The sequence below is a fragment of the Penicillium alfredii genome (genome assembly GCF_028826965.1).
Source record: "Penicillium alfredii strain IBT 34128 chromosome Unknown utg000012l_segment0_segment0, whole genome shotgun sequence".
Classification (NCBI taxonomy): domain Eukaryota; kingdom Fungi; phylum Ascomycota; class Eurotiomycetes; order Eurotiales; family Aspergillaceae; genus Penicillium; species Penicillium alfredii.
In genome coordinates this window covers 250,353-274,671 of record NW_026622709.1, presented here as the reverse complement: position 1 = coordinate 274,671, position 24,319 = coordinate 250,353, and the positions used below count along the sequence as shown (strand labels likewise).

The 24,319-nt window shown below is 53.0% G+C and overlaps 12 protein-coding genes across 12 annotated transcripts; 4 read left to right on the top strand and 8 right to left on the bottom strand.

Annotated features, from left to right (window-relative positions):
* On the bottom strand, nt 1-1,446 carry NUU61_009645 (25S rRNA (uracil2634-N3)-methyltransferase; the record flags this gene model as incomplete). Its single annotated transcript, XM_056660170.1, has 2 exons — nt 1-1,025; nt 1,254-1,446. Coding segments are annotated over 2 exons (1,218 nt in total), but the record flags the coding sequence as incomplete, so codon positions are not given.
* A 586-nt stretch (nt 1,447-2,032) lies between these two features.
* Nucleotides 2,033-3,357, bottom strand: gmtA (GDP-mannose transporter; the record flags this gene model as incomplete). The annotated part of the gene is made up of 4 exons (XM_056660169.1): nt 2,033-2,475; nt 2,537-2,908; nt 2,973-3,060; nt 3,115-3,357. The coding sequence occupies 4 exons, from the start codon at nt 3,355-3,357 to the stop codon at nt 2,033-2,035; spliced, it is 1,146 nt and encodes a 381-aa protein (XP_056506667.1).
* Nucleotides 3,358-4,116: 759 nt separating this feature from the next.
* Nucleotides 4,117-4,836, top strand: NUU61_009643 (thioredoxin domain-containing protein; the record flags this gene model as incomplete). The annotated part of the gene is made up of 1 exon (XM_056660168.1): nt 4,117-4,836. One exon carries the CDS (start codon nt 4,117-4,119, stop codon nt 4,834-4,836), a length of 720 nt encoding a protein of 239 aa, XP_056506666.1.
* A 427-nt stretch (nt 4,837-5,263) lies between these two features.
* On the bottom strand, nt 5,264-6,905 carry NUU61_009642 (SMI1/KNR4 family protein; the record flags this gene model as incomplete). The annotated part of the gene is made up of 3 exons (XM_056660167.1): nt 5,264-6,372; nt 6,438-6,823; nt 6,895-6,905. 3 exons carry the CDS (start codon nt 6,903-6,905, stop codon nt 5,264-5,266), a joined length of 1,506 nt encoding a protein of 501 aa, XP_056506665.1.
* A 1,930-nt stretch (nt 6,906-8,835) lies between these two features.
* Nucleotides 8,836-10,215, bottom strand: NUU61_009641 (uncharacterized protein; the record flags this gene model as incomplete). The annotated part of the gene is made up of 1 exon (XM_056660166.1): nt 8,836-10,215. The coding sequence occupies one exon, from the start codon at nt 10,213-10,215 to the stop codon at nt 8,836-8,838; it is 1,380 nt and encodes a 459-aa protein (XP_056506664.1).
* Nucleotides 10,216-10,847: 632 nt separating this feature from the next.
* On the top strand, nt 10,848-11,372 carry NUU61_009640 (SCF ubiquitin ligase complex subunit HRT1; the record flags this gene model as incomplete). Its single annotated transcript, XM_056660165.1, has 4 exons — nt 10,848-10,952; nt 11,005-11,083; nt 11,152-11,222; nt 11,274-11,372. The coding sequence occupies 4 exons, from the start codon at nt 10,848-10,850 to the stop codon at nt 11,370-11,372; spliced, it is 354 nt and encodes a 117-aa protein (XP_056506663.1).
* Nucleotides 11,373-11,603: 231 nt separating this feature from the next.
* Nucleotides 11,604-12,055, bottom strand: NUU61_009639 (signal peptidase complex subunit 1; the record flags this gene model as incomplete). Its single annotated transcript, XM_056660164.1, has 3 exons — nt 11,604-11,804; nt 11,886-11,945; nt 12,008-12,055. The coding sequence occupies 3 exons, from the start codon at nt 12,053-12,055 to the stop codon at nt 11,604-11,606; spliced, it is 309 nt and encodes a 102-aa protein (XP_056506662.1).
* A 620-nt stretch (nt 12,056-12,675) lies between these two features.
* On the bottom strand, nt 12,676-13,914 carry NUU61_009638 (homoserine kinase; the record flags this gene model as incomplete). Its single annotated transcript, XM_056660163.1, has 4 exons — nt 12,676-13,020; nt 13,077-13,188; nt 13,233-13,377; nt 13,500-13,914. The coding sequence occupies 4 exons, from the start codon at nt 13,912-13,914 to the stop codon at nt 12,676-12,678; spliced, it is 1,017 nt and encodes a 338-aa protein (XP_056506661.1).
* Nucleotides 13,915-15,290: 1,376 nt separating this feature from the next.
* Nucleotides 15,291-17,310, top strand: NUU61_009637 (magnesium transporter CorA family protein; the record flags this gene model as incomplete). The annotated part of the gene is made up of 2 exons (XM_056660162.1): nt 15,291-16,675; nt 16,731-17,310. 2 exons carry the CDS (start codon nt 15,291-15,293, stop codon nt 17,308-17,310), a joined length of 1,965 nt encoding a protein of 654 aa, XP_056506660.1.
* Nucleotides 17,311-17,795: 485 nt separating this feature from the next.
* NUU61_009636 (uncharacterized protein) lies at nt 17,796-19,082 on the bottom strand (the record flags this gene model as incomplete). Its single annotated transcript, XM_056660161.1, has 1 exon — nt 17,796-19,082. One exon carries the CDS (start codon nt 19,080-19,082, stop codon nt 17,796-17,798), a length of 1,287 nt encoding a protein of 428 aa, XP_056506659.1.
* A 433-nt stretch (nt 19,083-19,515) lies between these two features.
* NUU61_009635 (MID1 family protein) lies at nt 19,516-21,451 on the top strand (the record flags this gene model as incomplete). Its single annotated transcript, XM_056660160.1, has 2 exons — nt 19,516-20,716; nt 20,781-21,451. 2 exons carry the CDS (start codon nt 19,516-19,518, stop codon nt 21,449-21,451), a joined length of 1,872 nt encoding a protein of 623 aa, XP_056506658.1.
* Nucleotides 21,452-22,799: 1,348 nt separating this feature from the next.
* On the bottom strand, nt 22,800-24,242 carry NUU61_009634 (splicing factor ESS-2 family protein; the record flags this gene model as incomplete). The annotated part of the gene is made up of 1 exon (XM_056660159.1): nt 22,800-24,242. One exon carries the CDS (start codon nt 24,240-24,242, stop codon nt 22,800-22,802), a length of 1,443 nt encoding a protein of 480 aa, XP_056506657.1.
* Between the last annotated feature and the right edge of the window lie 77 nt (nt 24,243-24,319).

Here is a 24,319-nt window from a genome sequence, read left to right as displayed (position 1 = left end):
TTACTCGCTGTCACTGGAATCATCCGGGGCTCTCTTCTTCTTCTTCCCGACCTGCGTAGCCTCCTCGCGCTTCACCTCAAAGACATACATCCTCGCCTCGCGGTCTTCCCCACGCCAGCCTCCACGCCCGCCATTCTTCCCCTCGACCTCGCCCAGCGTCCGCGCATGAGAATAACCCTGGTACGACGACCACGGAAACCGAAAGCTAGTGACAACTTTCAGTCCAGCATGGCGCGCCAGATCCTTAACATTCCAAAGCGTGTAGGGCTCAGCCTCGAAGAGCGTCACGAGGATCTGGCCGGGACCAGTCCGCCGGGCCTTACCGGAAGTCAGGACATGCTCCTCCCCGTCGGCATTGCCCTCGGGTTCGGCGTCGTCATCATCATCCGTGAACTCATCCGAGTCGGTCCCCTCATCCGCCCACTCAGCATCGTCCTCGTCGTCGGCGGGGCGATCCGGCGCCACCGACACCAGCGGCACGCACGCCTTGAAAAACGCCACGAGCAGCTCCTGGTTCGCGCGAACCTGCCGGTTCACATCTGTCGAGAGCCCGCCCACATGCGGGAAATTGAAGCAGATCACGTCCCACGGCCCGCCCTGTGGCCGCTTCTTGGTGTCTGCTGATGATGGGTCTGATGCCGAGGACCGCTGCTGTTGCTGCGTCATCTGCCATGCGGGCCGCTTGCGCTCACGCCGTGGGAACCCCGTGCGCACGTCTTTGCCTCCGCCGGCGGGGGTGCCGAGCTTGCGCGCGTCGACGGAGAACAGCACTTTGGGACTGGGGCGGGCCCGGTGGCCTGGGTTAGATTCTTCTTTTTCTTCTTGGTCTTTTTGCTTGGTTGGTTCCGTCTCGTGGTTTTGATCTTGGGCGTTGTGTTTTGGTCGGGAGGCTTGCTGGATTTCTTGGATATTCTGTTCTGCCTGTGGATACTTTTCATACAGTGCTTCCTGCGAGTCGTAGCAGGTGGCACATAGCTTGCGGCATCGGTACTGGGTGGCCAGGGAGCGGGCGAAGGAGAAATCGCCTTGTGCTGTTAACTTTTTTGCTTGATGCCAAGAGGAACAATACATAAATCCATAAACAGAGAAGAAATATGAAGTATAAAGCAGGCCAGCATCGCTAAGCATATATTCATGTATAGATCCATAGATATGCACCTCAAGAACCATGTATAACTACCAGAGTAGAAACGCATCTCCAAAGGAATAGCAGCAGTAAATAAACCAAACGAATGGGAATAAAAAAAACATACCTTCACCAATCAATAGAATGCGATCTCCCCTGAGAAACGGAACAATAGGTCGCTGGTTCGATGGGACCTTTTTGCTCGCGTCGTGGGCCCGGTCATTCTGCGAGGTTTTCTTGGGAGCGGGTTTAGACGGGCCATGGGCGCGGGATGGAGGGCCTCGGGCTTTTTTGTTGCGGGGCATGGCTGATGGGGTATTCCTTTGCAGATACTTGGAGAGCCCTTAATTCCTTTTGTGGAATTGTCGAGAGAATTAACGTGGTGAGAATTTGAGAAAGTCGGCGGTCGCGATGGTTGGAATGTCCAAGTCGTAGGCGGCCAATCGCGGTTCTGCCGCCTGCAGTGCATAGCTAGCTCACTTTATATTGACTTATTTTACCCATTCCACCTATTCTACTTAATCTACTTAATCTACTTAATCTACTTAATCTAGTAATATCTTGTTTCATTCTCCTTCCATTAGACATTAGATCAATCAGCTTCTATTGCTCAAATTGCGGCATTGCTATATACATCAAAACAGCCCAGATGCTACGGCCGCTGCACCATTACAACAATCATACAGCCCGGGAATGAGACCAACTCAGATCTTCGGCGAAGAAACCGTTAATCATAGTGTCACATGCGAAGCGAAGAGCACCTTGGGAAATGCCGACGCCCTGACCAGTCAGGCACATCATGCGGTAGTTCTGTGTTTTTTTTTTTTTTTTTTTTTTTTTCTCTTTTTCTCGCTTTCGTTTTTTCTTCTGTCATTGAAGAAACAAGAGACACTGCCCGCGCTGCAGTCAAGACCGTAGCGAGTCTCGCATACTCTTGCTGCTGGCGCTGACCAGCGGGTTGGACGTCGGCAGCACCCCGACCTTGGGCTTGGCGTTCTGCTTGATCTTGGCCACCGCATAGACAATGCCACTCACAAAACCGACTACAATGGCTGACACACTGGGGAAGGTGACAGGGGCGTCAAAGAAGACCAGACCGGACACGGCGATGGGAAGCTTGTTGAGGGCGCCAACCATGGAGTAGGTCGTGGACGAGGTTACGCGCACACACCAGGCCGAAGTGTACGAGATGAAGACCGACGAGAGACCCGACAGGATCATCGCCGTAAAGATGCCGTTGCGGTTGGCCTCGGGAAAGTTGCGGGCCAAGTTGGCGGCAGACCAGTCCTCCACCAGCAGCGTGAACACAATCAAGACGGGGATCGACAGGAGGTTATTGTAGAACATTGCTGGAAAGAGTGAGCACACACACACATACGACAAAAAAAAATCAGACAAGGGGCCACCTACTGTCAAAGTCCTTGAAGTTGGTCAGCTTGATCCGCTTGCGCATCCCCAGAACGTAGGACGAGGTGCAGAGGCAGTTGATCAACATCCACACATATCCGGCGTTCAGAGTCGAGACCTTGGTCGAGGTATCCCCGCTGCTCTCCACGGCATGCTTGATGTCGGCCCACGCGGCGATAAGCGAACTCACGACCATCAGGCCAAAAGAGAACAGCGTGAGCCCGGTGACCGAGCCACCGAACCACAGCACCTCGCCATACGCGATAAGAATAATAGTCAAGTTCTTGAAAATGGTGTACACCGGAATCGAGAGGAATTGAAGCGCCTTGGAGCCGGTATAGATCATGCCGATCAAAAGCAGTGTGATAGGGAACCCTGACCAAAGAAAAGAACCGTTAGTGTTTGGAAACAAAAGCCAATGTTCTATTCCCATACGTACATTTCCTTGCCTCGTCGGCGCTGAAGTCGCGGTAGGTAATGAAGCCCATGGACTTGCACGACTGGATCGCGGTGATACAGACCAGAGACTGCCCGAGTAATCAGCACATTGAATTCCAGAGCAAAAAGCCGCGTCAGCCTACCTGGACGCAGAGCAGGAGGAAGTTCAAGTTAAAGTCCAATCCCGACAAAACGTATTTGTTCATCACGGTCATGAGGATTGATGATCCGCAGTAGGCCAGGACGGGGAAGGCGGGGTTGTTGCTGATGGTGCTAGGAGAGACAACCCGGGGCTGGGTAGCCGGCGCAGCCCCGAATTCCTTGTTTCCCTGGTCGATCTTGTCCATGTGGACCGTGTAGTCGTCGGATTTCTTGTCTTCGACCATGTTGACGGCAGCGTCGGGACAGAAAGGAAGGGCGTGTCGGGATGTATTTCCACCTGTCGCTTGTTCGTTTTTCGTTTGAATACACGCAGGGATCGAAAACCAACTGACACACGCGTCGGGGTCGACAAAGAGAGAGACGTTGGAGAAAAAAGTCCCAAGGGAGAAAGCGACAAATACTTGGGGACTTTGACGGCTGAGCTAAGCCAGGGGGAGCTGACTCAGCCTATAGGTCGCGTGCGACTTGATACATGAATGCCCTCGAGAGAATGTGAAATTCAATAGATCGTTTGATTTACCGAGCAGATACTCCTCGAGTTTACGTAGAGAGGTTGCCCTGTTGATCAGTCAATGCCCGTGGTTGTATGCGGAGCTATCGGGATGCCTTCTCCCGAGTGCACTCCCGGCACCGCGCCAAAGCCAGTCCCCAGATCTCCATGGAGAGAGGTGGCCAAATGACAAGGCATGGGATTTCCCACAGATTGTGTTTTCTATCAGAGTTCCAGTGACCTTCGGCAGGGGCAGAGTATGAGAGGTCCAACGTGTGGAGCGTCCGATCTACAACGTTTGGAACACCACTTTCCACTTCAACCTCATTCCACAATTGCTCCCAACATCGAGCCCTACCTAAAAACCCCCATTGAGTCACCAAATGGAATAATCCCAGCTGTCGTATAGTCCAGCCAGCTCTCCGCCCCTCCTCAACCTTTCTTTCCCTCTCCCCTTCATTGCCCCGCTTCCAAAAAAAAAAAAAAAAAAGAAATGGCGCCCGAACCAGACCACCTCCGAGGCACACACGGTGACAGCGACGACGACGCAGTATTCGCCGCACTTGAAAACGAAGACGACACCAGCTACCGAGACCAGCGAATCCAGCAACTGAACGCCGAGTTCGCGTCGAACAAAACCAACCGCGACGCGGCATCGCGGGCCGCGGGGGCGACGATCGACCACCAAAAGACATACCCCACGCTAGACAGCGACCAGGCTGTACTGGACTTTACGACCGAGACGACACGGTGTATCGTGCACTTTGCGCACCCGGATTTTGCGCGGTGCGCGGTGATGGATGCGCGGATGGAGGAGCTGGCGGGGCGGCATTACGATGTTCGGTTTGCGCGCGTGGACGTGCGGCACACGCCGTTCATTGCCGAGAAGCTGAGTATCCGCGTCTTGCCGTGTGTGATTGGGTTCCGGGATGGGGTGGGCGTGGAACGTATCGTGGGGTTTGAAGGGCTTGGGGCGCGTGGGCTGGACGGCGCCGAGGGTTTCGACGTCGCTGTGCTTGAGAAGCGGTTCCTTTTCAAGGGGGTGTTGGTGCAGGCCAAGTTCTCGACGGCTGAAGATGCTGAGGATCGACACTCGGACGACAGCGAGAGTGATGAGGGTAGAAGAAGGCCAAGGGGCGCGAGGAAAGCCATTCGGAGTGGCACTGCTCGACTGCGCAACCGCGATGATGACGACGATGATGATTGGGACTAATCTCATGTGTATATAAATAAGCCTCGATACTGTTGGCTCCTTGTCTATGCATTCAAAATGACATACTTCATACTTCAACGACTTACATACTATGGCGGTATCTACTCGGAGTATTAGCCCTAGCTCTCCGTCAAGATCAGTGGATTATAGCCAGATACGAGAGAAACCAAAACTGCATCATCATAGAATTACAGACACGATATCAATAGACCGTCAACGCAGGGCCTTTCGATACAAAACCAAAAAGGAAAGGAACAAAACAACAAAAGCTCCTTAGAGTTACAACAAATGCCGGGACCAGAGAACAGCGGAAAGGGATTCTATACACGGAAGCAGAACAGGACCACAGAACTTCACATCGACGCCGAATGCCCTGGAAAAGAAAAGACAACGAGAGGCTCGGAACCCCGAAGAGACCAGACCCAATCTAAATGGCTACGTTCTTCATCTCACCAAGAACTTCCGAGTCCACATTCGACGACCCCGGTGTGGCATCGTTCTCTGCCTGCTCCGGTTCTGATGATGTGGGCTCGGAAGCCTTGGCGGAAAATCCTTCATTCTCTTTGTTGGAGATCGGAGTCGCAACTTCCATCAGATCCTCGGTCTGCGTCTCTGGGCCATTCTCTCGCGGGTCTTCGGAGATCGTGGGCCCTGCAGTGACAACAGGACTTGTCGTTTCCTCAGTCACGCGGGCGAGGGGACTGGATACGCCGAATTGCGTTTTAGGGCTCTGCGTGGATCCGCGGTTGGGGAACCGATGCGGCGATCGGCCACGCTCCTCGGCCCGGGTCGGGCTGCCGTAGGGCGAGTCCTTGCTCGAGCGTTGAACCGACGCGTTTACCCCCAGTCCAGTAGGGCCCTTGCGGCGAGGCGGGCGCCGGCCGTACTTCTGATCCGTTCTCCAGCGCAGGATTTCAAAATACGGAGGCTCAACGTTCTGGGTCTTGAACTCCTTCAGCTTGAGCTCGTTCGTCTCTTCGTCGACAATGACCTTGCCGCTGCAGAGGTCATCGGCCAGAACAGCCAGGAACGCAGACCACGACCGAGCAATCACGTATTTACAATCGTAGTCACGGCCAAAGATAATCACCTGGCCCCATTTGCCGGCGGGACCGGGTGCCAGATCGATCGCGATGTGGTTGCCACCCCAATCGCGGGCCAGAGGAATCCAGCCGGGGTGGGCATAGGCTTTCTGAACCGCTCCGGGAGGCTGAGAGTCCTGGCGGTCCAGCAGGTCTGACCGCCACATCGGACCTGAGGGCTGTTGAGCGGCGGCGGCTGATGTGCTTGCCGCGGAGCTGGACATGGGCTGTTGCATCAGAGTCGATGCGCTGAGGAATTCGTCGTTGACCGTTTTCCAGTTGTTCCATTCCTGGACAATTTCCTCACAGTCCAGCAGCATCGAACTGAAAATCACACCGGTGGGCAGACCAGGGCGTTCCTGACCGTCGTGAACCATCAACGATTCCCGCACCTCCAAGGGCAAACTACAGTCCAACTCATGCTCCAATTCATTGATATCATTCTGGGTGCATCCTTCACACAGGTTGTCGAAGAGTTCTTCGTAGTTGCGCTCCAGCCACCGTTCGATCTTGGCCCACGAGTGAACGACCGGCGGGGCGGCGGCGCCCCGTCATGAAAGCTCTGCATCTGGATTTCTGGGCCTTCGCCTTGGTCATTTGATCGTCTTTTTTGGGATGCGACCGATCGCATCCCCGGCGAGTAGGGACGATTGGGGGAGCCCGTGTCGTTGGGAGAGCCAGTCCATTCGGTAGCGTGGGCACTTGCCGATGCTTTCGGGTCATCATCGTACGGACTGGAGAGGTCAGGGCGAGATTCGATCGCGCTGGTTGCAATAGAGGTGAGTGGTTCATGGCGGCTCTGGCTGAGCGGGACGTGGCGGCCGGTGCGGTAGGGGGAGTCGTGGGAGGCATGCCGGTCATACGAGGTCATGGTGTGCCAGAAGGAACGCCATGCCGAACCAAATCTGGAGCCGAGGTCAGTGATTCCAGGATAAGAGGAAGGGGAACCTCAAAAGGGCAAGGAGAGGGTACTGACACGTTCGCCATGGTTGGCGAAGGACTGGGAATGATCACAGAAAGACAGACGCAGGGGGAGTCATCCCAGAGTCCCGAGGGGTGGAAAAGTAGATAAGTGAGAGACAGACCCGAGAGGCAATTGAAAGAAGAAAATTGAAGAGGGTTCGGGGAAATGGATTTTTGGGGGATGATGGTAGGGGCGAGAAGAAGAAGAAGTCTTAGGTAAGGAAGGAGACAGTGGGGGAAAGTGGTTCTCTGAAGGTCACCGAGACCATTCAACCTGTCAAAATCGCCAATCTTTGTCTTTTCTTTCTTATTTTTATCTGTTAGTCTGGTCAATCCCCGAGAGCATCAATGTCAACCTTGCCCCTGGCCGCATCCAGAGAAGTCTGGAGGTATGCAGATCGGCTTGAGGATGATGTCGACGCCTCTGTATGCGTCTGGGAGCATGCCAATCGCATGTTCTTTCTGTTGACTCGGCATGTCATGTTTCTTGAGAGGGATTCCTGTTGTATTTTCTATTCCTTTTTATTTTATTTTATATATATATTTTTTTATTATTATTTTACCAGCATAGCTATGATGCCCAATACTCCGATGGTTTCCACTGTATCTGTGACCACTGCAACAATAGCATCGAACAATGGAATTATACTCAAATAAAGCCAAAGTCCTGTTCCGATAGACTTGCGTAGCGTCTAGGCAAATCTGTCAGAATCTGGGAGTAAACCCGATCATAAGTGATCTATCTGCTGTAAAGTCGACACCCTTTGTTCCCTCGACTCGCAATTAAGCTTCCTCCAAGACAAGATGGACACTCGAATTGAAGACTCGAGGCTCTCGACAGTGTCGTTTCGAATCGACAAGGCCTTGGGACCAAGCAGGCAGAGACAATCCCAAGGGCCTTGAATACTCTCAAGAAGACACAGTCTTGATGTAATCGAGAAGAATCGAAATAAAATTAGATCAAGTGGATCTCCCTGGGGCAATTGTGGCGTTGCGGGTTATTAAGGGGGATTCATGCCTCGAAAAGAATGATAGCCCACGGAGAGAACCGGATTCACGGTAGAGAAGAGTGACAGTTGCATCTATCGAGGATTGGAATCATCGTCTAAATCACCGGACGGAATCAGGCATTGAAGACTCACGAAAAAACGACATCGTCACTCGAGTCTGGACAACATGGAAATTGGGATCGGCACTCATCCACCGCCGCTGGAGCTCCACCGGCGAGAGCAAGTTCAGGGTGCATGATTCATTGGTACCCAGGTCCCCATTATTTTGTCGAAATTCCTCCGAATTTTGTACGTGATGCCCTACAGAGTGGATGATAGCCACGGAGTCCACATCGACTACAGTAAACCAGGAACGAAAAGGACGCTCTGACCAGAAATGATGGACTAAAAAAACGAGTGCAGGGTGTGGAGAACACCGAATCGGACAGGTCAGATACAACAGACATCCCAAGAGAACCCAGGAGCCAAAGAGAAGAACAAGAGCGCCATCGCGTCGGAGCCCCGACCAAAGAATGCGATCGGGACTCACCGCGCAGGCTCGCGAAAGAAAGTGACAAAAAGAAACCAAAAAAAAGAGTGACAAGAAACAAGCAAAGACAGCGAAAGCAGAGGATGGCCATCCTCGGCTGGACCGTCGCGACACGGCAAAAGCACTTGGAAAGATCCCGACTCCGAACGATGCAAGAAGGTATAGAAAAACGCTACCCCCTCCTTCAATGTACCGAGAAGACCCGTGTATCACAAACCATCATAAACATCAATTGCGCGGGCGAAAACATCAAGCCCCTTGTCGCGACCAAACGTAGCCACCGAGGGACCTTGGACCAGTCAAGGATGCCCTCCAAACCCCCAGGAACCAGAGCATGCGGAAGGGCAGGCTGAATCACGAGAAAAAGAGAAGAAAACAAGAAACGAGCGACTGTAACAAGAAAAGAGTGGCAAGATCAAGCGAATGAACTCTGCATACCACTCGACGGAAGGCCCGATGGCCCGTCCAGCTTCAAGATCCTCCGAAGATCATCCTCCATTTTCTTGGTGTCGGTGGATTTCGAAGGCGATGGCGAATTAGTGGGCATCTCGACCGAAGCGGACGGATACCGAGCTGGCGGAGAGGCATAGCTCGGGTGCTGGGGAGGATGGGCCATGTATGGGTTGCCGTAAGGGGCCGGGGACGACACGCCAGAAACGTAAGAGTTGGGTGGAGGCACTTCACGCTTTAACGGCGAGTTCGAGTTCCGAACCTGCTGCAGGCCGCTAGACTGGGTGTACGGGAACGGAGGACGTCCAGCGTTGTGAGGCATTGGCGGCTGGGGACCAGCAGGAAAGCCGTGCGAGAAAGTAGCCGGGGGTCCGGACGTGGTTCGCATCGGGGTCGCATAATGAGGTACTACATGCGAAGGTGTGTTTTGTTGACCTCTAAAGCTCCCCGGTGATTCGTAAGGGGACGAAACTGACGATGGCGGCTTCTGTGGGCGCGGATTGAGCAACAGATGCTTCAGTTCCTCCGTCTTCATCCTGCGCTGGTCCTCGGAGGGACTGGGAGACTGAGAAGGGGAGCTCGAAGATCGCAGGGCGTTCATGCGATCCTGGTAAGAAGGAGCAAAGGAAGGTCCGATTTGCGAACTGCTTGGGCGCCCAGAGTTCTCCATCTCAAATGGGAAGATCCCACCCGGCATGGCATCGGGATGGGCGTGGAGAGCCTTCGAATCGGTTTGGGGAGACCGAACCCGGTTGCTCACCTCTGGACTACCCGCTGAAGGGGAGTTTCTAGCCTGCACGGCAGCCTTGAAAAGAAAGTCCAGAGGAGTGGGCTTTTGATCTTCGCTCATGGGTGTACGGCGAGCTTTCGGTTTAGAGGGGGTTGTGTCAAGATCAGGTTCCATGTCCGCAGTATCGCTGTCCGTTTCGAGAGTGGGCGGCAGGTCAGAATCCGGGACCGACTTGGAGAAGAAGCTTGGAATCGGGAGAGCGGACGGCGCAGGCGATGCATGGAAAGTTGGTCCTGCATAATGCGCGCCTTCCTTCAGCTGGGGAGTGGTGACGCTCGGCTGGGACGAAGTGTGTCGGTGTCCGTTATTTGGCGCCGGCGAAGCTCGATTGACATCCCGGGGTTTCTTCGTCGATCGAGGAGGCTTCTTCTTGGAGGATTGGATATTATTCGACGAGTCGGTCGTGATTCCCCCCGGGCTCATATTCCTGGGTGGAGATGACGGAGGAGTAGTGAGGTGCGCGACCTTTTGCGCATTAGGAGTGAAGTTCTTCTTTGGACGTCGATTGTTGCGAGAGCCCTTGGGCGTAGGAGGGTGAGGAGATTGGGTCGACATTGCGACGGTTGGCTTGAAAAATAGGCAGCCTTTGGAAGAGAGATAAGAGAAAGAACAACGCTTGAGGAAGCAGAAAAAAACGGTAAAAACAATCCGCGAATGAGTTGGGGAAAACAAAGGAATCGGCCAAATCACTGCTCAGCAGCTGTCGACAATATTAGATATTCCAACGCCGGATAAGCAGAGAAAAGAACGATGTACGTCCAAAGGAAAGACGGGTGTCTCAGACACGATCTGAAACGCCTTCTAAGATCGAATGGGTGCAAAGAAAAGAAGAGAAAGTCAAGAACAAAAGCTCAGGAAAAACCATTTCTAGCGAGGAGACCGCAGAAGGAAAAGACCTGGAATCATGGTGGATTGTGGATTGAAGATGGTGACGGAAGGCGGTTTGCGGGAGAGGGGAGGTTTGTCTGACTAAGGCCGCCACTCCATACAACAAACAGAATCAAACAGACAGACAGGTGGGGTTGACGTTCAGAGAGAGAAAGAGTACCTTGGAGTTCTTCTGATTCAGCTAGCTCTCGCCACGCTCTCGCCTCGGTCATCATTTACACACCGAACCCTACAGCTTTGAGCTCATCCAGCAACGTCAGGTGAACGGCAACGATCCTCAGCGAGCAACCACCACCATCATGGCGGACGTGGAGATGAAGGAAGCGGGCGCTTCGTCCAAGGGAAAGGGAGTGTCTAGGGGCCCCGAAGGTGCTGATGGCAAGAAGAAGTTTGAGGTCAAGAAGGTAACCGCTGTTCGGATCTTTGTCTCTGGCGCTCGACGTCTAACTGGTCCAGTGGAACGCCGTTGCCCTGTGGGCTTGGGATATCGTCGTCGACAACTGCGCCATTTGTCGCAATCACATCATGGACCTCTGTATGTGCTCAGTCCTTCCGTCTTTCCCTTTCCTCGTCAAACCGTCTGAGGCTGAACTTCTGAAACAGGCATCGAATGCCAAGCAAACCAAGGTTCATCAACAACGGAAGAGTGTACGGTTGCTTGGGGAATCTGCAACGTGAGTCACCCCAAATCTGGAATCAAAGCCCTGGTCTGATTGCTCGTCTAGCACGCCTTCCATTTCCACTGCATTTCGCGTTGGTTGAAGACTCGCCAGGTGTGCCCGTTGGATAACCGAGACTGGGAGTTCCAGAAGTACGGCCGGTAAAAGAAGAGCTAGAGGGGAAGCCATACGCATTTTCCATGGCTATGATTGCTTGAAGATGAGACCGGAGATGGAGGGACAATGGGTTTTACTGGCGTTCAGGTAATCAGATTTGCCGTTGCATCCACGAGCTCTTTAGATTTTTCAATTTAGATTCGATCCTATGTCTCTGTTCTCGTAGAACATGATGCAATGTTGTCCGTAAATATCGCCAATATCCGCATCCAAGATCATTTATGCCACCTTAATTCCATCCACGACCACCCTGGAACCACTCGCCTTTCCACCCGCCGGCACCAGCCACTTCTCTGGGTTCTTATTAAAAAAGGGCCACGGCGGGACGACCACGACCGCGGTGAACACGGTACCCGCCAAGCTGATCCATAATGTCTGGTGAATGTCCTTGTAGATGTATCCGACCACGAAGCCAACGGCCTGGAAGAAAGGGTCAAGGAGTCAGCATTATCCCATGTGAATTGAACAGCACATCAAGGCAGCTTTCTAGTGCACACATACCGCGGAGATAATCAACAACACGGTAGAGAGGATCTCGGCCAAGCGCTGGCCATGGAAGTCCTGCGCGTCGTGATGTTTATTAGCAGCGGCTCAAGGAGCTCTGGACAGAGATAAACTCATACGATTTGCCCCTCAAAGAAATCTTGAAGTGGTGCAAGTAGGTCGTCCATGATTGAAGGGGGGGGGGGGTCGAGGGAAACCAAATTGTCGCTTGAGGGGTCTCTTGGGGAAGACGAAGCGGCTTATCGCAATGTTGTCATCTGCCGCATCACCGCCTCCGGCAATCCGCCCTACGATGCGCTTTGCAACAGCAGAATTTCAATTCTGTCTTTCTCTCTTTCTCTCTTTCTTTCTTTCTTCCTTAATTGATACTGGACTATCCCATCTCCAATATCTCCAATTTACATTTGGCGACAGTGTCTATCCTGACGGGATCTGGGGTCTGTTCTCGTGATTTCATTCGTTGATATCTTCCAGACTCTATAAAAAATGCCGGCGTCAGCAGGTCGTCGCAAATTACCTATGTCGAGTCACCGTGTCTAGGGCCAGCTACACACCAATCTGCAGTCTCGATCGGGAACAACCAGCTTCCCGTGTCTCAGGTCATATGCACTCTGCAATGCAGGCAAAAAAAGAAGCGGTGAGAACCGAAGAGATCTTGCATCGACACATGGACGGCGTGGGCAATAGAAACCTCCGACAAGCATTGATCCCTTGCTCGAGATCAAGCGTGCCATTGCAGTTGGCGCGCTTATATTCTGACCCAAAAGAAAAAGCAGATGGGTTGAGTCTAGTTCGGGGTCACAGTGGCCCCCGACTGGGCGGGCTCCAGCAGCTTCCATTGGCACGAGATGTTGTTGGAAGCGAACCGTGCGATAATGCGGTCTGCAATCTCGGTGAAGCGATCCGTCGCCAGAGCCAGGATGGTCGGTCCTGCACCAGAAAGACATATCCCCAGCAGACCGGGCTGCGTGGCAGGGGTCATGGATTGGAGAATCTCGGTCAACCCGGGGATCAGAGTCTTGCGGTACGGCTGGTGCACCTTGTCTTGCATGGCCAGGAAAATCATATCAGGGTCTGGTGGGGAGCTTCCCAGGGCTGCGGGGAGCAAAGCCGCGCGTTGGAGATTGAAGACCTGGACATCGGATGAGTCATGTTTCCAAAGCTGCATGTAGAGGAAATGATACATACCACGTCTGCTCTCGTGTACGTCTTGGGAAGCACATCGCGAGCATTAGCAGTGGGAACCACAAAATCCGGGATAATGGCGATAGCCTTGATTTCCTTGGCCCAGTTGAATTTTCTGTAGTGGCCAATGCCGAGGGGGGGGCTCGGGGGGTTTTGAACCCCGTGTCAATGCCACCGGCTGGAGCAGGCAAGACTTCGCTGAGCGGGATTTCTATCCGTGCCACATCCTCGGGCTTCAGTTCGTTGAGATACGTGCCCACAAAGCCTCCGAAGAGCGATGCAGCCACATTGTCTGGGTGCCGTTCTGTGGAACCCGTTAGTATTTCTGCTCAAAAGAACATTCTTTTCCCCCTTTTTGGTCCGTGTGTCTGATCCCTCGTGCACCTCGTGCAGGGTCAGAGAACCCCGAGCCCACGAAGAACTCACCAATCATCAAACAATAGTCCAGCAATCGCTCCTTGCTCAGGCCCAGGCGACCAACTTCATTGCCCAGCATCACTCCCGCCACCACAGCCGTTCCCGATGACCCCAAGCCTCGGCCTAGTGGGATGGGGTTGATAATGTGCACCTTGGTCTCGGCGGGGAAGGCTCGTTGGTTATGGCATCGTAGCACATACAGGGCTACTCGGGTGATCAAATTGACCTCGGGGTCCAGGCTGATGGATTCGGTACTTTTGCTTTGGTCTTCATAGGTGATTTGGCAGTTCAATGGCAGGTCCGAGGATGATTTTGGGTCGATGGTGACGTGGAGTTCGAGGTGGAGGGACAGTGCCAGGCCGATCACGTCGAACCCAGGGCCAATGTTGGCGGAGGAGCAAGGTGTTCGAATGACAAAGGACATGGCTCAATGAATGTAGGATTTGTCTTCTTTTTTTACAAGAAGTTTGAAGGAATATGCGATTGCAGTGAGTCTTCGGTTCGAACTTGCTTGGCGTCAAAAAAAAAAAAAGCCCAAGTGGAGTCTCTCTCTCTTCCAGCGATCCCCGCGATTGGTTTTGGAACGATCTACAAAATATCTTTTTAATAGGGGCGATTAGAATGGATACTCTCAGTCTTGTCCATACGGGACCAGGGAGTGTGCTTGTACTACTATTCCACTGCTCTACTCAATCCATAGATATCCATAGATACATGCAATAGACTCGACTGCAGTATTAGTCCGTACTGTACAAACTAGTATACCCTGAGGTTATTTGGATTTTTTGAATTTTATTTTATTTTATTTTTTTTTTTCAAATTTTTTAAAAAATAAAATCCCAGTGAAACAAAAAAAAACCAAGCTTTTAAGTCGGCAAAAAATGCCTCAATATCTATTCATGTCAAGATGTATGTGGGTGAAAGGGGCGACCCGCTGAAAATTTTCGCTGTTTAATGCTACCTCGCCCCGGCAGTTTGTCTCTTCTATTTTTCTTTTTCTTTGTCTTATTCTCATTCTTATCCTCTTATCCTCTTTTCCTCTTTTCCCCTTATCCATATTTCCCCATTCAAATCACCTCTCGAGGTAGACCTGCTTGTGTGCTTACAATTTTCCATTGTTCTTCTCACTTCGGGCGAGTCGACCCGGTGACCGAAACCATCAGCGGCCCACTCGACTCTTTGATCATTCTTCATCACTACAGTCTTCGGGCCTTTTTCCCCCTTCTTCTCTTGTCTCCAAAACTATTTCTATTGACCCGATTTTCACTTGACTCCCCAACCTGTCCATCGAGGACATTTCGAGAGATTCACGTCATCGGCTGAAGATTCTGCGGGAGAAATCGCTCTTCGCCCTCACCCCCATCTACAACTCTGGAGCAGCTGCGCTCCCGATCGTTCTACCTGTTCAAGTTGGCGGGCCTTCGCTACTCTCAGTCGTCTCTCCCCCACCCTCTTGCAGGCCCTAAATTCAGGGTCTTCTGCGGGGGCGACACCAGACCCCCCTAACTGGGCTTTCACAACGTCCTCTATTGTGGCAGATAAAAGTGCGTCAGTACCGCTAGACCCTCGCGAAGGGTCTGGCTTATGGATGGAGGGCCGTCACCCCTGATCGGACCTGTTACCGGTTTGCGTCTGCTCTGGCCGTCGCGCTGAACCCAGCAAGCCTAAGAAGAAAAAGGGGAATCAAAAATAAAAGCAGAACGCAGAATCTCCCAGAACGGGAACCCGGTCAATCTGGCGTCCTAATCAGATCCGACGAGATCGAAGAAAGAAAAGAAAAAGTCCAATCGAGAATTCACCATGTCCGAGTCTCCCAGATCCGAGAAATACATGTGCCTGACCCGGTACAGCACGCCAGTGCCAGAGCTGGATGATCACCGCTTCCAGATGGATCGGCCTCGCATCGAGGCGCCTGTGGAAGCTCCTCTGAGCCAGCAAAATACCGCTCAGCAGGGACCTGCGGGAGAGCTTCCAGAGCGGTCGGATTTGCTCCAGGTACAAGATGCTCTGCGGGAAGCGGGGCCGGTCTTCCGAGACTTTGAAAATGCCGTGGTTGATGACGATCGATCTCTCAACGATGTGAATGGGGTAGGTCGGCGATTCTCAGTCGACCCGACTGCGAACTTCCAACCTCCTCGTCGCATCAGTTGCACCCAGCAAGACCTCACCAATGTCTCGCGCACGTCGTCCGTGTCAGCTCGGTCTACATCGCCGCCCAATTCCGTGGAAGCTTTCGCCGACCCACGTCGCCGTGAACGTGCCAACACATTGGATAGCCATGGAGCTCCCGACTTGGAAGCTATTCTGCAGCGTACTGTCTCTGGTGGCACGCATCGCCGGCGCCCCACTTTCAGCAATGCTAGCGGGGTTCGACCACAGCCCGGTGAGGTGCAATTGGATATGCCAGAAGAGGTTTGCATGCCTCCATACGAACAACCAGGTCGCATCCCCGTCATCGACTACGAAGAGCTGGAGGAATTTGTGGCACTCAACCAGAAAGTCAAGACCGCTGGTGACCGCCGGAAACACAGCCTAAGCTCGCAGAGCAAGAAACCCCGTGTATTCTATGACCTCCGCCCGGGCGCGAAAAGCCCCGATGTCGACGAATTGAAGAAGTCCGATTCATCGGATGCTTCGAGCAACGCATCCGGGGAAAAGCCCAGCAAGGTTGTAGATGGAAAGGTGCTCGTGGAGGTCCTCCAAAACACCAACCAGCCAACTCGCTTTGGTTTCTTTTCGTCCGAATCCCAGAGCACGGTGCATGCGGCGGAGCTGGGAGATCTGGTGCTCCCCGGCGACACCTTCCGAGACCTGTTCCAACTGGGACCGGATGGAGGCGTATGGTGGCTCGACGTCGTCAACCCCACCGAGGAGGAGCTTGGTGCCATTTCTCGGGCATTTTCAATTCACCCGCTGACGACCGAGGATATCCAGACTCAGGAAGCACGCGAGAAGGTCGAGCTGTTCAAGCAGTACTACTTTGTCTGTTTCCGCACTTTTGACCAAATGGACAAGACCAGTGAAGAGTTTCTGGAGCCGGTCAACTTCTATATGGTCGTCTTCCGGGATGGGGTGCTGACCTTTTCCTTCGTCGACAACCCTCACGCCGCCAATGTACGAAAGCGAATTGGAAAGCTGCGGGACTATGTGTCGCTCAGTAGTGACTGGATCTGTTATGCCATGATGTAAGTTGGTCCTGTCCAAACACCCACCGCTGCCATCAGCTAACGTGTGATCTAGCGACGACATCGTGGACAGTTTCGGCCCGGTGATCCGGGATGTGGAGGTGGAATCCGAGGCGATCGAGGACCATGTCTTCATCGCGCGCGTGGACGATTTCGAGTCATTCCTCCCGCGAATCGGCGGCCTTCGCAAGAAAGTCATGAGCTTGATGCGGCTTCTGGGTGGCAAGGCAGATGTCATCCGGGGATTCTCCAAGCGCTGTAACGAGCAATACTCGGTGACTCCCCGCGGTGACATCGGTCTTTACTTGGGTGATATCCAGGATCACGTCGTGACCATGATGTCGAACTTGGCCCATTTTGAGAAAATGCTCAGCCGGTCCCACACCAACTACCTGGCGCAGTTGAATGTCACCAACCTGGTATTGGGCAACCATGTTAACAAGGTTCTCAGCAAAGTCACACTGATTGCAACAATCCTGGTCCCTATGAACCTGATCTGTGGTCTCTTCGGCATGAACGTCGAAGTGCCCGGTAAGGACACCGCCGGACTGGGGTGGTTCTTTGGCATTCTCGGAGTGATGGCTGGGATTGTAGTTCTGAGCATGATGATCGCCCGCTGGCAGAAGCTGGTTTGACGGCTTGTTGCTATTCTTTTTTATTTCAGTATGATTCTGGATTTTTTGTTGATATTTGCTACTCGAGTGGATGCTGTTTGCTTTTGCTGAAATACATTTAAATTCCATACATACTCAACATTAAATCAACATGGAAATCTCGTATGATGAATCTGTGCTGCTATGAAGAACACCAGAAACAAAGATAATTTCAAGACTTGAAGCAGTTTTAGCGGCTGTCACAGACTTTTCTATCGCGCCATTCTCCTGGCAATCGACTACTGATCGACACTTCAATATCTGAACTCATATTCGTTTAGCCATTTAAGCTAGGATACCTAAGCTAGGACAGGCAGTTTAGACCACCTGCCATCCTTCAGCAATTAAATCATCCAAGTGAGCCGATAGACAGTTCGTTCCATCGAATAGATGGAAGAAGCCCCCAACACCGCCTGTATCACAATTCACAATTGGCGCGCCACAAACCCCATCCGCCACATCGGCATTTATGACTCCGAACGTTGAGCTGAGAGTAAGGGCCCGCCAGTGTCGGAAATCGATCTCGGGATGACCAGGGGGCGCATCGGCTCCATGAACATAGAGCCATACGCCATCAAACTCACCAGGCCCGAGCTCATGCCATCCACCTCACTCCAAGCCCCTTGGTTAATCTGGTCGCCTTCCAGAAACATCCGAGGGGGCTGGGCCTGGAAATAGCAGTTATTTGTAAACCTGGCAGAGGCCGCCGGGGTAAGACTAACAAGTCCCACGTCAAGTTCAGGAAGTGCATCTAAGACATGCCCGATCTGGTCTGTATTCGTGCGTGGGTGGTACACGTCTTTAGACTTAAGGAAACCATGGTAGGCAACTGTTAATGCCTGTTCGCCACGAGCATTGCGAATTTTCACCCCCGAGGACGTGGCGCAAGTAACAAACTCGTTCATGGATCCCGGTAGGCCAAAGCCACATTCCAATCTACACCCTGGCGTAAGGGAAGATCTCTGGAGATAGTTCGTGTCATCTTGCGGCAGCGTCTGGTCGTTATTGTTCGTGTACTGTTGGGGATCAATAGCTCGGACTCGCGTGTGGTCTTTCATGGCCTTATAAAACGGCTCTTCTTCATGGTGATACAGTGTTGTCCGGCCAGCAACAACGCCTGGAAGAGACTTTGGTTTGTAGACACGCCCATCTCCGTGCCTAAGTTCGACGATAGTCCAATTTGGTAGATATAGGATCGCCCGTACATCTGCAAGAGGCTGCAAAGCTGTTAATACCATGATATTTTGCTCCTTTGTCGGGAACTGCATCTCTGGCAAACGAATAGTAGGACATGGATCCGGAACCCGAGGGTTGGCGTAGGGAGCGCGCGGAAGGGCTTCGAAGTGGGTTTCACCCGTTCCCACAAAATACACTGGCATGCATCCGATAGTAAGCGGTACTGGCAGGGGTGGGTTTGCAGTCTCAATCCAAATAAACCACCCGGTCCAACCGATTTTTCCATCGCCGAAGTTCCCTCGAATCCACGATAATTCTACGTGTGTGGGAGATCGAAACTTGCGGGTTTGACCATTCCATAGCGTAAATGGGGCTATATCGTTCATATGTCGCGCTCCCCATCCGCCGGGGTTTTGCCATCGTTTTGGCTCTGGATGTGAGTGTGTTGTCGAAGGCGGAGAATCGACGGTTACTGGTGAACGAAGAGGGTTGGATAAGGCTTGGGTGTAAATGTCAACGTATGGCGACCTCACTTGCAACCGCTGCACTTGCGGCGAGAGCCGGACCGAAGTTGCCATGACTTGAAAGCGTAATAGAATTACGCACAGTAGAGGACGGCAGTGGATGAGAAGGAAGTGGGTGATGAATGAGGTGGGTAAGGAGGTGGGCCGGTGTTCCCATCACGTGACATTGGCACATGCTGAAGAAGTACCAGGTACATAAAGTGATACGCAAGTCTGTTGTCAAAAGAGGTACCCGTTACTTGGCACTTGCCCTCTCGTAGACAAGGCAGCAAGGCAGCCACAATCGATAAGGCAACCACGTCCACCTGGGCAACATTCGCAATAATTAATGCTTTGAACTCCCACCCGACTACATGCAGCCGTCGGTCAAAATCCCCGACCTTACCTACGTATCCTTGATGCAAACTTATTGCCCGTGATCCGCACCCCGGCTCCTCGAACTCCCCCATGCGCCTTTCCGCGACTCGGTTCTCTCCTTCGACTTTCCATGCGACTTCAGTACACCACCCTGCAGTGTTCGTTTACTGCACTCATCGGTGCGATTTTCCCTCTCGTCGTCGCTAGCGACTCGATTGTTCATGCCACAAACTCAATACCGGATGGCTCCAAGACGGAGGACAGCCCGAACTTTCGCGGGGCGGTGATGGGCGATGGAGGGTCGCCGCTCGCGCTGGATTCGTTTAATGGGCTGGAGATCCGAGATGGTACCACAGAGGACGGGGAGCTGAATGAACTAGAGCTAGTGCGCCGGTACCCCGCTGACGCCAAGCCCCTGGGGAACAACCAGTTCCAGGAGAGCAACATTCATCTCGGGGATGTCCACTGGTGGTACATGCCCAAGAAAGAAGTGCATGGCAAGAAAGGAATCCCGACAACCGGGCTTCCTGCGTATCTGGATCCCGACAATTTGGGCGACTCTGGTCATGAATTACGGAAACGCGACGAGTCGTCGAAAAAGACGACAACGGTCTACCTGTCGCTAACGACCTGCAGCAAGCCTTCTACCAAGCATAACCACCACGACCAAGATCTACCCCGGCAGCTGGATGTCTATGTATCGACATCTGAAAAGGTTCAGAAGCCAGGACCAGGTAATGACGATCAAATTCAGACCATGACCAGAGCCAGACACGGGTACGCGGGATTCACGGTAGAAGCCGACCGCGATGTTTTTATCGGGGTTGCTGCTCCGAACTCGACCAGTCATTCTGGGTCCTACAAGTACCAGATTGCGGCTTCCATTGACGCTTTCTTCCATAGCGTGGTCGAAGATGAATCGTTGTTGTATTTTGTCGACGCGGACGTCTCAGCGGCCCTGCTGGTGACCAACAACCTGACGCAGTCCGAGCCGAGCTCGGAGAACTACCAGCAGTGGATGAACATCACGCCCCCGTACACCATGTTCGCACACAACAATTCCAGCTCGACTCTCCGTGGACTGGAACGGTCGTTTTGTGCCCTGAACGAGCTTGCGCAGGTGGGCCAAAACAACCACTCGGTCGAGGTAGGCATGACGCGCCGGGGACTCGGAAACAAGCCCAAACAGCAGTTCTATTTGACGGGTCTCAAGTCGAATTCTTGGTACAGCGGGACTCTGGCCCTGGTGAATAATTCGACTAAGCCATTAAACGGCGTCATTGGGGGCGGTGGGAGAGTGTGGAAGCCGATAAATTTCGCGACCAAGTTTGGTGAGCGATCAACTGTCGGTTTCGATGTTCCGATGGGAATTGGTTTCACTGATGCTTTACATAGAGGACAACTGTGCCATCCTGTTCAATCTGACATTTTGCTCGGAGGTTGCCTACGCGGTGCCCGCACGGCCTGACCTTAAAACGGACCACCTCCGGTCCATCTACGACGACAATGCGAAGGCGCTGTACAAGAACTTCACTTACTCGCTGCAGCAGGTGCAGTGCAAGACGAACCAGGAGGCGATGTTTTCGCTAGCAGTCGACTGCGACGACTGCGCCAATGCGTACAAGCAGTGGCTATGCAGCGTCAGCATCCCGCGCTGCGCCGACTTTGGCAACAACAAGCCGTACCTGGCAGTGCGTAACGCCGGCCAGAAATTTCTCAATGGGAGCTCGCTGCCGGCGGACAACAAGTACCGGCAGTCTCCCATATGGAACCAGTCACGGAACTCTTTGATCGACACGGAGATCAAGCCTGGTCCGTACAAGGAGGTCTTGCCATGTCAGGATATTTGTTATAATTTGGTCAAGAGCTGTCCATCAGCCCTGGGATTCGGCTGTCCGACCGGGTCGTGGCTCAATGCCTCGTACGGCTACCGCAATGCCGAAGGCGACATCACCTGCAGTTATTTGGGTGCCGCATACTACCTAAATCGAGGATCTCGCGTGCACAGCATGGGAGGTGGACTCGGGTTGGTGGCGATGTGGCTAGTCTTATGGGTGATGATATAGTCTTGGGGTGATTAGTATCTGAATTGAAGGTCACTGTAAAAGTAGTCTATCCTTGATATCGACATTCTGACTTGAAATACTCTATAGAACATGTCAAACCCGATGCCACCCCCTGTTTCTACCACCAATCTCTATATACCTTATTTACATACAATCGTTAGACTTCAACACAGGGGATATAATATCTACCACTGCAAAGACGAACATAACCCATTCCCTACACCACCCACTCCACCTGAACCTCTGCTATCAAAATCTTCTCCTCCTTTACCCTTATCAGTACCATTTTCTTCTCTGTCATCCTTAACCCCCCGATCCCCCCAAACCTCCCTCCAAACCCCAATCTCCTCACGCCAAAGCTCATTCACGCACGGATCGCACGAGCTCCCACAACACATCCCCAGTGCCGGCGGGGGCGGCGGGTCGTTGTAGGCGCGGCTGGCGGCGCGGAGGAGTTGTCTTGTGCGGGTTCCTGTTAGACGCTTGCGCTGGAGGGATTTGAAGAGGGGTGTTTGGTTTGGAGTGTAATATGGGTCTGGTTCTTGTTTTTGTTTTGGGAGTGGAGTTTGGGACTGTGGTTGGGATTGGGATTGGGACTTTGGTTCATGGATTATGGGGTTTGGAAGTTGGGCTGATGGTTGGTTTAGGGGCTGGGTCTTGGTGAAGGGGGAAAGGAGTGTTGTTAGGAGAGATGTTGGTGTTGTTGGTATTGGTGTTGCTGAATTGGCTTGGGATGTGCCATCTTGAGATGCTTCATCTTGGTCTGTGTCTCTGCAATCTTCCGTCAAGGGTTTATCCCCGCTCATTGCTCTTCTTATAGATATCTGGGTTATATCCAGCTATCTGGCAGAGCTGTGTGTATGTGCAGGAAGATAGTGTAGCACTTCTGCCCTTTGATATATGATCTAACCCGTGGGGTTAGCAAGAAACCACTCCTGGCAGCATTTGGTTTTGGTTATCAGTTACTTACATAGACATAGAATTTGTGTATAGATCGGGAGGATAGTTCCATTCAACAATGGTCGAAGAACATCCATGGATATTCTGGTAGCTTAACTATCCGGACACAGCCGAGGCCGGGTGAGTGCTTTTCCTGTTTATCCCGAGAGCGACACTTGCACTTCCCAGCATGCAATATCTACTGGACCCATTTTATATCTCAAAAGTCACTCTTGATGGAGCTGCTCTGCTCACTCTAATTGTAATTTGTATTGTCATCGCTGGTTCTTTAACGCCAATTGAAGTCACCCGTGGTATCATGCTTTCACCGCAGAAAGTCCCTAATCCGGGAAGTTAAAAAAACAAAACAAAACAAAACAAAACTACTAGAAAAGAGAAAAGAATGAAATCACTTGCGCCGAGGCGTCGGAGTCCACATATTCGTGTTCGTACCCCCCTTCGCTCTCGACGACGGCGTACTTCCCCCAACCCGATGCAGCAATTTCTGCGCAGCCGGCGTCAGCATCTTCCCAGAAGCCCCAGCCGGCGTTCCACCGGGAGTCGAGCGCATCGCGAAATCCAGACGCGGACCACTAGTGAAGCGCGGCGTAGCTGTGACGGGCGTCTTGGTGACCTGGCCAGCCTTCTCGGCGCGGCGGTTGCGCGCCACGCGGTCTACCATGCGGTGGTGCAAAGCTTCTCGTTTGCGAGTCTCGCTGATCTGGAATGGATTCGGGGTGGCGTCGCTTGACCCCAGAAGACGCCAGTCTGCGTCGAGGCCCGAATTGAGCGCTGGTTCGGGCTCCGGCTCGTCTTCATCGACAAAAGCGTAGCCGTTCACCCGCGGCGTTTCACTTCCGAGAACAGCGGATCCAACTTCAGATGCACTGAGATGCGGTTGTCCGGCAATGGCATCTTGGATGGCGGACAGAGATGGGGACGGCGGTACGGCATCAGCTGCAGCGGCCGCCTCGGGGTCTGGGAGCCGGGTGTTTTGGTACAAAGTACGTTTGGGACCTGCCCGAGGTGCCGTTTCCGCTTTTTGCTGGAGAGTCTCGTGGGTATCCTCGACTGAAGACGGTGCAAACATGAGCGTGTTATCCGGGCGAGCATCCCACGAGTCGGGCTTGGCGGGCCGGGCACCCAGATCTGTTTTTATGGCCGGTGCCGAGACCTCATCGCGTTTGACAAGGCTGGTATTCGGGTTACCACCCTGGGCAGTGATACGCTTCACTTCGCGCTGGTGGTGCGCGATCTGGCGAGCCGACGGGATCTTATTTTTGTTCCAGAGCCAGGCGTACTTCTCACGCCGCTTCGCGTTTTGCTTGTCCACGACCTTGTTGAAGGACTCGTTGTCTTCGCTGGTGTATTTGGCCTGGAAGGCCATCAGTCCCAGATTGGATACATCGGGGGCCTCCGGTTCGCGTTGCTCGGAGGCAGCGGTAGTCCCCGAGACGACGGACATCGGGGTCTCGCCACCCCAGCCTCGAGGGGTTTCATCTGTCCGGCCCGTCGGACGATGTTGCGGGGTGCCTGAAACAGATGTAGAACTGCGCTTTCGCCTCGCATTCGAGCCCGGGGTTGGCATGCGCATAACATCCGCAAGCTTCTTTTTGGCGCTAGAGATCCATTCCTTATCCTTCGACTCTAGCGCATCAAGGTACTCCTGTTTGGACTGGGTCTCGAGAAGGCCTGGGAAAAAGTCACGGGCGATTATATGGGATAAAGCATTGGTATAGACATCCTCGTCAAGGACGGTCGCGGGGCGTTTGATTCGTTTCGGTGGTGGCGGGGGTGGCATGAGCTGGCCCTCAGATCGCTTGACCAGTGCCTGTGATGGAGAGGATGCCATGATGAAGCACGAAAATCGAAAAAGAAAGCCAAGGCCGAGTCAAGTGAGGAAGACGAAGATGAGATCGAAAACGTGGG